The sequence below is a fragment of the Penaeus vannamei genome, chromosome 12 (genome assembly GCF_042767895.1).
Source record: "Penaeus vannamei isolate JL-2024 chromosome 12, ASM4276789v1, whole genome shotgun sequence".
NCBI classification, from domain to species: Eukaryota; Metazoa; Arthropoda; class Malacostraca; order Decapoda; family Penaeidae; genus Penaeus; species Penaeus vannamei.
The window spans coordinates 30542311-30552682 of NC_091560.1; the positions used below are offsets into that span (position 1 = coordinate 30542311).

Consider the following 10372-nt stretch of genomic DNA (forward strand, 5'->3'; position numbering starts at 1 on the left):
GATCACGAAAAATCGGTCCCATTTTGCTGGGCTAAAGAGTATTTAAGATATCTGTAGGGTTGGTGGTGGTGGATGGTCGGGGACGTGTGGAATAGGGAGTACTACGGAATGGAGAATAAGGCTGCAAGGTAGTAATAAGGGAGGATTGGTTTGATGAAGGTTGCAGGGGTGGAGTTGAATTTGAGGAAGTTGGGTGGGTAGGAATGTCTTGAGATTTATTCTCTGCTTGGGTGGGTAATGCACTAGTAGGCATTGAGGAGTGGGTAGTAGTTTCAGTGTTCGGAGCCGTGGTCAAAGGAGAGCCTGGGTTGGGGCTATTTGATAAAGGGGCTAGCTTCATTGCCTCTAATAAAGGGATTACATTTTCATTACTGGTCATGGGGAACCTGGATTGTATAAAAGGCATCAACTGGTCCACCTCCATCGCTAGTGAAAGGTAAGGGCTAGATTAGTCGGGAGTACCGTGCCCATAGTTCCCACAGGCCGTTTAGGACTGGCACCAGGTCAGCCTTTCATCCTCTCAGCACGGCTCTCACACCTTAGGAAGTAGATAGTAGAAGGGGATGGAGAAGGGATGGAAACAAAAGCTGGAGGGGGAAAAGACCATGCAAAATTAGTTGAGTCGAGGACTGAGGCCCTATGGCAGGGGAGATCCCTGCATTGGGTCTCGCTTTCCCATAATGGTTAACTTTCCCGTATCCACACGAGGGGGGGGGGGCCTGCCCACAATTGTATATGAGCATATTTGCATGTGCACATCTGTTTTCCGCCTTACTCATGACGTTATTAGCTAAATGATGAAATTACTCTCCATTCTGAAGGGTAGTCATTATCTACATTACTTTGTTAATAAAAATGCACTTTTAGAAATCTATGCAAGACACCGAAATCGTGGAATAAGTCTGGACCTATTTTCGAAACGGAAAAAAGCCGTCCAAATTCGTCGTTACAAATTCCGTTGTGATTTTTACTTTAACCACCAGCCAAATGTAGATTTGTACAACTTTCTTCAAAAGATCTACAGAAGTAAAAAACAAGGCTGCTCTTAATACAAATAGCGGTCCTGAGATAAGCTCACCAAATTTATATGCATCTACAATTGCCATAGACTTTGGACAAAAGACGGATTCAAGATACTAGGCCGAATCGTTGTAAAGGGAGAAAAAGGTAATATTCTTACCGAAAAAATCGGATTTCGACTAATCTTGGTTTTGTCTAGCAGATATAGTTTCATTTACACGATCGTGTAGTTTTAGATCTAAAGAAAAAGCGTTAATCAAAACTTTGAAAACTAAAATTAGATTTTTAACTGCCAATGAATTTAATTATTTTGACGGTCTAGAATATTAATAGATTTTTAAAAAATGAACCAATTCCAAGAATGTGGGTTAGGTTTGATTTATAAAATACATACGAACTTTGGCTTATTTTATTATGATACAAAAGTTTTACGAGACCTGGTCAACAGCTGCATTTTCACTGGTTATCGTCTCGCTCCACCGGCTTTGGTCCCTGCCGCCCCACCGGCTTTGGTCCCTGCCGCCCCACCGGCTTTGGTCCCTGCCGCTCCACCGGCTTTGGTCCCTGCCGCTCCACCGGCTTTGGTCCCTGCCGCTCCACCGGCTTTGGTCCCTGCCGCTCCACCGGCTTTGGTCCCTGCCGCTCCACCGGCTTTGGTCCCTGCCGCTCCACCGGCTTTGGTCCCTGTCGCTCCACCGGCTTTGGTCCCTGTCGCCCCACCGGCTTTGGTCCCTGTCGCCCCACCGGCTTTGGTCCCTGTCGCCCCACCGGCTTTGGTCCCTGTCGCCCCACCGGCTTTGGTCCCTGTCGCCCCACCGGCTTTGGTCCCTGTCGCCCCACCGGCTTTGGTCCCTGTCGCCCCACCGGCTTTGGTCCCTGTCGCCCCACCGGCTTTGGTCCCTGTCGCCCCACCGGCTTTGGTCCCTGTCGCCCCACCGGCTTTGGTCCCTGTCGCCCCACCGGCTTTGGTCCCTGTCGCCCCACCGGCTTTGGTCCCTGTCGCCCCACCGGTTTTGGTCCCTGTCGCCCCACCGGTTTTGGTCCCTGTCGCCCCACCGGTTTTGGTCCCTGTCGCCCCACCGGTTTTGGTCCCTGTCGCCCCACCGGTTTTGGTCCCTGTCGCCCCACCGGTTTTGGTCCCTGTCGCCGCACCGGTTTTGGTCCCTGTCGCCGCACCGGTTTTGGTCCCTGTCGCCGCACCGGTTTTGGTCCCTTTGGTTCCGCCAACAGTAACCGTTACCGTATTATCACAGTCTATTAGCTGATCAAAACAACTTCCAGAGAGCGGTGAAATGCTAATGCACTCTTGGAATTTAGTCAGACACCCTCCAGAGAGCCTCCCAACTCCAAAAATTCTCCCAGTATCCGTCATCTGAAAAAAAAACAAATATATAAACTATATAAACAATAATAGATCAGGTTGATATATATAGAACTAAAGGCAATAGCACTAAAGACCCTATTACACTAGCACTTCTTAAGCAAGTACCCCATGAACTAGAACCGCAACCAGGTGAAGACTGTTGCGACCATTTCCATCCTACTAATTTCCGTCTTAATATTGTACTACGGAGGCTCTATACTTTTTATTTATTGATAAATTAAGATACAAGTTATTGAAGAATATTTCCATTTTCAATATACATATTTCTTAAAATGAAGTAATATGTATGAGAATACTTATGCGATTTCCGGGATAGCACTCGGATGGCACAAAGTTTACTGGTTTTGTAGTGACAAAGTCAGTCCATTTGCATAAATAAAGTTGATGTGCAAAGGCAAAAATTGACAAAATGCTAGTGTGATGAGGCCTTTATACAATTACAAACGTTTGTTGTCGCTAGAAAAGAATACTGACGTCTTCATGAGTGTCTTCATCCGAATCCTCATGATCCATTGCCTTCGCTACTGCAACCAGGGCCATCAGCATGAAGATCTGAAAAAAAAATAAAAGATTAGGATGTGCATATGTTTCCCTTTTAAATCATGTATTAAAAATAACCTCTTCCTATTACTGTCTTCATTATAAATAAAATAATCCTTCGATAAGTCGCAGTAGTCTACATATGCAATGAAAAAAGCGAAAAAAAATAAACAGTTGGCACTACTACTAGTAACTCGTACGTTTTCAACTATGATGATAATGATTATAGTAAATTATATAAATATCTACACCCGATTAGTAACGCGTATAAATAGAATTGGAATTAGAAGAAAAATATCTCTACCATAAATTATTAACAATTTATCAAATATTTTTAGTGCTATGAGTGCCTGTGTGCATCTTGATGAAAGTATCCTCCCTCTACAAATTATATATCAAGATATTCAACTTCCATTTTGACGGCGATCCTGTTTTTTTAATGCTCACTTCTGTGTGAATCGAGAATGTAAAATGTTGCATAACTAAGCCAGGATCACTTCTCAATTTCTACATTAAAAAAAACTACTCATGAGCCTTTAAAATGTAATTTTTTGTGCATATATAATTCTATGCATGTTTCTAGCATGCTTCACGTTCCTGGCAGCACAATTGAGGTTTAGTAATGCTTTGCTTGTATCCAGAAAGTCATCCCACTAAGGTAATGAAATATCTGATTTTTTGTACCGCAACACGACCTACATTTAGTACATAGAGATGATGGTTAATAGCTGTAACAAATTAATGTGCTGGACATCATGCTGGAGTTGATGGGTTATAGTACAAGGTAAAAGTTGTTGTAAGGGGAAAAGAGTTGTGGGAGTAGGGCAATTAGACTAAATGGAGAACCTCTACGCGTCTGAGGAAGATGAATAAGTTCAAGGAAAAGGTAAGGGATTCTGAGGGTAGGTCCTACATGTTTGAAGGGGGGAGGGGAGGGGATGTGAGAGCAAACTAGGAAATGCAGGAACAGGATAGGGTGTGGGACAAAGTGGGACACAGCATGAGGAACATAGGTAGACGAGATTGTGCCATGAGATAGGAATGTGTACCGCGAGTGTCCCCAATCTGCAAACTGGCAAGAGCAGTTTCCCAGCATCTATTCTTATGGGATAGAATTGACCAGAGATATGAAAGGTTTAATGTTATGTTGCTTATTAGTGGGAAGGCTAGACCAGAAAGACTGCTGGAGGCAGAAGAGGAAGATTGTGAAGTAAGGGTAGTGTTTATTGGTCAACATTGGGTTGATGCCATGTGGGGAAAAAAGTTTTCTGCTGCAGCAAATACAATAATTTAAATGGTTAATGGACTTGTTTCTTGTGTAAATGAATCATTGAGATCGGAATACCCTTTCTCCATAGACGATCTTTAATAGTCCCAATAGCAGGGAAAGGCACGAAGTATTAAGGAAATTACAGGGTAAAACATGCTTAATGAATAAAGGTGTAAACCCAACAAACGCTCGCTCGCCCTGTTGACATCGCGAATGTAATCAAATACTGACTGCTTAACTCGTTCCTGCAACCTTTCAAGTAGTTCATGTATTGCTACCTGCTTCTGAAGACTATTTTGTAACTTCCGTCTGATTTCCTTACGTCATGCATATTATGCATTCCTTTATTTTTAGTATTTTTTTTGTGTTTTGATGATTTTAAACTATTCACAAAAACCTAATGTACACTTTCGCTTTCCACTGGGACTTTCAAGACTTCCCAACCGCTATTCTTCGACAAAACGCCGGTTAGGAATGTTTTCATTGTTGCGTCTATTCCAGCACCTTTCTAAAACATAGTAGTTATGCAGAAAAAAGACAATCAACTTGATATGCGAGCCTGTAAAGTGCTCTAAAGTGCCAGAAAAAGTGATCATAGGGCTTCATGCAAAAAACATTTTTTTCAACTTGTTTCTGGGAGGGTGCCTTGCTCTAACAATTACCGTTGTTTCTTGGTCCTATCGGGATAGCTTCGATTTTAATCACCTTTTTCGTCATTTGGAGCTCTTGATGGGCTCAGATATAAAACTGGGATGATTACTAAAGTCTAAATTATCCTTCGATGCCACTAAGTCTTAAAAATAAGCCAGAATCAACAACACTGGAAACGCAACATTTCTCACCGGCATTTTAGGTTGAAGTGAACGCCCGCCGTGGTGTGACACCTGGCAGCAGGACCAAGAAAATGTGAAAAACACGATGCGCACGATTCTATGAGGGTATAGATAAATATTAAAATATGTAAATGAAGTATAACATTAATAAAAGACTTTAAAGGCATAAATGTGAAACAGTAAACATTAGCCAAATATCGTTTTGACAAGAGTGTATATGATACACGGACTAGTTCGAGAACGCAAAAAATGCGTTCGTGGGTCAGTGTCGTGTTTTTCCTAGCAAGGTAAACAAGCTCATCGATTTTTAATTTGAAAGGCAAGTGCGCGTTATATTTTCGTCATTTATCGGTGACTACAAGGCTAGCACATCTTAAACTATATTCTATCCCCTTCAATTTTCCCCGCTCTATAAGATGGCGCTGCAGCTTAAAATATAGGTACATGTAAAATTTCTGCCAGCCTTCGTTTAGACGAAAAATAACATACAGATGATAGATTGAGTTATTCTACAAAAAATTCCTATGAACTTCATCCCGCAATATTTTAAAAATCGCCATCCGATATCCTTTCCTTTTTGTAAACAAAACATGATGCCGTTTCATTTTTGTACAATTATTCTAATCACCGAGATTCGTGCGTAGATAAAGCCCACATAACGGTACACGAAGCAGATTTTGTGTATCAAAATATATGACAATACACCAGTAATGCTCGCATGATAGTGAGTATTTACAATAAATAAATTTCTTGCTCTGCGCAAATCGAGGAGTCTCACCCATATTACGAGCAAGAGGGGCCTGAAGAAATGCAAGGGATTTTCAAAATCAAAAATGTTATTGTAGTTATTGCGCATGAAACATTTTGAAATATTCTACACTACATGCATGTGACACTGTCACGAAAGCCAATAGTATTACAGGAAATACTACTGACCAATCACGCGACACCGTGTGTGGAACATGCACGTATAGTGGTAGAGTAAAGCGAGTATAATAAATCTTTTGTCTTCATGGATCTCAGGTGCGTCGGGTGTAACCCTCATTACTATAGTGTAACATCTGATTGAGAAAAATAATGACGCTATAGAATTCCTGAGAGCACATGGTGTTTCGCCAAGGGCAGTAGTGTCTACACTACGATTTACCTTGCAAATACCGTGAAGATCGACATACGTGGTATTGTGAGAGATGGAAAAAAATCGCAAAAACAAAACGTCGTAAAAGTTCAGCGATTACAGCAGCACGTTTCTGCAGGGAACCCATCTGGCACCATATAAAGTAGTTTTATTTGTTAACCATTGGTTGCAAAAGTATTGGGATCATGAAACTCACGAAATGTATTGGCATGTCTAGACCTAGTAGCATAGATTGGAGGAGTTTTTGTTCTGAAGTAGCCCAAAATTGGTGGTTACAAAATCAAAATTCAATAGGAGGTGCCAGGGTAATCGTTGAAATCGACGAGACGCTGCTCGTGTGGCGCAAGTATAACAGGGGCAGACAGGTGAGCCACGTGTGGGTCTTTGGGGGTATTGAGCGTGTCAGTAAAAAGAAATTCATTGTGCCACTAATGGACGGTGACAGGAGTGCTGACACGCTCATACCCCTAATTAAGAAATATATATAACCAGACAGTATGATATACAGTGATGGATGGGCTGCCTAGCGAAACCTTCATCATGGCTACAAACATCTGAGTATTAATCTTTCTGAAAACTTTGTAAACCCACACGACCCACAAGTCCATACACAGAACATTGAAAGATTGTGGCGCGATCCCAGTGGCCGGGAATTAGATCAGAATATCTGCCGCTGTACACCGCGCGATATTTATTCATGGTAATTGTTGAAGACCGCGACGCACCCTCACAGAGACTAAGTCGAAAAAAAATGATGTTTTCTGCATGAAATCCTATGATTTCATCGATTTTCGGCGTTGTTTCTTTTGCGAATGAATCGTTCAGGAGATCGAGTACCATTTCTCCATCGACGATCTTGATTTGATAGTCCCGTTAGCAGGGGAGGGCATGAAGTATATCAGGGAAATTATGGGGTAAAACAAGCTTAAATAAGAATAATAACGATCAAAAATGTGTAAAACTAGCACAAAAAGCGCTTAAAATCGGTCAATGAAACTCTACGGATGTAACCGCCATCTTTGAAAGCCTATCACAAGGAATCCTCCCAAGCTCCTGGACTAAAAGTTTAATCATCCCTATACCCAAATCCAACACTGACAAATACAGACCAATTTCCTTGACCTCCTGTCTGTGCAAAGTACTTGAGAGAATAATTCTGAACAGACTCATGTACCGTATACATGCTAAGTTATCGCCCAGACTGTATGGCTTTCTCCCAGGACGTAGCAGTCAGCATTGTTTTGCAGAATACTTAATAACTCAATACCAGGCATGCAAACCGTATTTCTTGATCTTCAATCTGCCTTTGATATTGCAAACAGAGAAACGATCCTTGAGCAACTAGCTAGCTTTGGTATTCAGGGAAAACTTAACATGGATCCAAATGTATCTATCCAATCGATCGGCTCAGGTTTTCTTCAGGGGTGTTAAGAGTACTCATGCAAAAGTGTTTGAACTCGGCACACCTCAGGGAGGCGTACTTAGTCCCATGCTATTTAACATCCTAATGCATAGATTACTAGGCGATATACCACTTGAGGGCAGTGACTCCATTATTTGCTATGCCGATGATATTTGCATTAAATCCTCATCTGAGGAGAGAATGCAACAGATCCTTGATGTGCTTTCAGCAAGGGCTACAGAGTGTGGCTTGATAATATCGACTGAAAAAACCAAGGCACTTAACCCTAAAACAATCCCTCTGCCAAGGTTTCACATCAATGACGTTGAGCTAGATCTCTGTCACCAATACAAATATCTCGGGGTGGCTGTTAATGATGCAGAGTTCATACAAAACCTGAACAAAAGGCTGTGGGAACGCCTAAAGCCACTTAGGACACTTGTCGGCAAAGACCATGGTATTAATGTCAATATTGCTAGACTCTTTTACCTGTCATACATACGGTCGGTCATAGATTATCATGCATTGCACCTAGTATTATACAAGGAATCAGAGTTTGCTAGTTTAGAAATTGTACAAAATGAGGCCATGAGGCTTATTCTCGGTGCCCCTAAGACAACGAGGATTGTGAATATGAGATCACAACTTAATTTGCCGTCTGTCTATGAAAGAATATTATACATAAACACCACATTTAGCGTAAGAGAACCCCTCTATTGTACAGAGTTCCAAAGACAACTAAAACATAGAATAGTGGAGCTAACTTTGAATGGCAACATCGATTCAAATTCAAATCCATGGCAACAAGTAACATGTAAGCACTTGTCTCAGCTGAACATATCCATAACTAAGACCCTACATGGACGTTCTGCTCCACCGTGGAAAATGTCGGACCTAAGTATTTTATACGACTGCCCCAAAAAAAGACAGTGTCCCCCCTGCTGTACTTAAGCAGTATGCTTTAGCAATTATCAATGAGCACCTTGAAACTATGCCCAATGCGTATGAATGCTACACTGATGGATCCTTGCAGTCTGGGAGTAGAGCAGGATGCGCTTTTGTCGTATATAAAAACTATTTTGCAGCACCATGATTGTAGGCGGGTTCATGACTAGGCGGTGCCCTTCGGGCACTGCCCGAGGGGAGGGTTGATGGGGGGCAAGCCCCCCAACACCCCTCAGGACACATTCTCTCCACCACGGTATGTACGGCAAGACCGAGCTGCATTCACACCGTAAAATAATAAACCAAATACCTTTATATCCGGAAACGTGAAACTCGTTTCTTTGTACTGTTGGGATTGCTTCGATTTTAATCACTTTTTTCGTCCTTTGGAGCTCTTGATGGGCTCAGATATAAAACTGGGATGGTTACTTTAGTCGAATTATTCTTCGATGCCACTGTAAAGGTCTTAAAAAAGAACCTAGAATCAACACAACACTGGAAACTCAACATTTCTCACCGGCTTTCAATCTCGAAATGAGCGGGTTGGTGAGCTGTCAACCTGTGGCTGGCGCAAGAAAGTGTGAAACACTCGATGCGCAGGATTCGATATGAGGGTATAGATGAATATAAAAATATGCAATTGAAGTATAATAACATTACTAAAAGACTTTAAAGGTATAAATGCGTACCAGCAGACACAGATAATTAGCCAAATATCGTTTTGACAAGCGCGTAATGATACACGGACTAGTTCGCGAACGCAAAAATGCGTTCGTGGGTCAGTGTCGTTTTTTTCTAGCAAGGTAAACAAGCTCATCGACTTTAAATTTCAAAGGCGGCCGCGCGTTATATTTTCCTCATTTAGCGGTGACTATAAGGCCGGTGCATCTTAAACTATACGCTATCCCCTTCTATTTTCCCCGCTCTGTAAGATGGCGGTGTCCATTTTCCTCTATCTACGCGCGTCGCGGTCTTCAACCTCTACCCGGAAAAGACTCGCAATGAGTGCACAAACCTCTTGCGAGTGTGATTTGACTATTTGCGCATAGATAGGGGCTTTAGCATTATTCCCATCGATAAACTAATGTTAAATGTAACGTGCGAAATCAATAACTGAAAGAGCGGCGGCTCCACGGAGGACGCCATGGCCATGCTGCGCAGCGCATTCTTGCCCGATGCAGGTTTTATGTAAAATTGAAAATAATGATGAAATTAAAACCGTTTGTGTGACACGCGTTGACTGAGGGAAATGGATACAGAGCGGAAGAAATAGGATAAAACAGATTAAGCAAAAGCGGGCTCTTATTCACCCATTAGCAGGGGAAGGATGGGGATAAAACAGGCTTAAATAAGAACGTACAAACAAAACTAGCCCAAAAATTGCTAAAAATCGGCTAATGAAACTTCGGACATGCCCGCCATCTTTTAAAGTCTACGCACCGATGCGCCGAAATTCGAAAAACTACGGGAATCCAACGTATCTTTCGGCAAAATCTACAGGATTTCACACCTTCGCAAGCACAAAAAAACGGTCTAACCCATAACCTTACCTAGCAATTTCCAGGGCCGTAACTAGGCGTGCGCGAGGGGAGGGTTGATGGGGGGCCAACGCCCCCGGGACACATTCTCTCCACCTCGGTATGTACGGCAAGAGAGATGCATCCATACTGTAAACAAACCATATACCTTCATATATCGAAAGACCGAACTGTCAACTTTCCGTTGCTTCTTTCGGTCGGTCCATCCTGTCGGTCTATTGTGGATCGTGGATCGCTTCGTTTCTATCGCTTTTTTCGGGAATTGGGGTACTGCGATAGTTTAAGGTCTTATTCTTTGTTGC

At 42.4% G+C, this 10372-nt stretch overlaps 1 protein-coding gene across 1 annotated transcript in view; it reads right to left on the bottom strand.

Moving 5' to 3' along the window:
* Positions 1 to 1415: 1415 nt before the first annotated feature.
* The window catches only part of LOC113811717 (uncharacterized transmembrane protein DDB_G0289901), a 10696-nt gene continuing 1739 nt past the window's right edge, over positions 1416 to 10372 (bottom strand). The window contains exons 2-3 of the mRNA XM_070128190.1: positions 2879 to 2956; positions 1416 to 2392 (exon numbers count right to left, since the gene is read on the bottom strand). Of these exons, the coding sequence (XP_069984291.1) occupies positions 1484 to 2392; positions 2879 to 2956 (987 nt within the window). The 3' untranslated portion in view covers positions 1416 to 1483. The remainder of the gene's footprint in view (positions 2393 to 2878; positions 2957 to 10372) is intronic.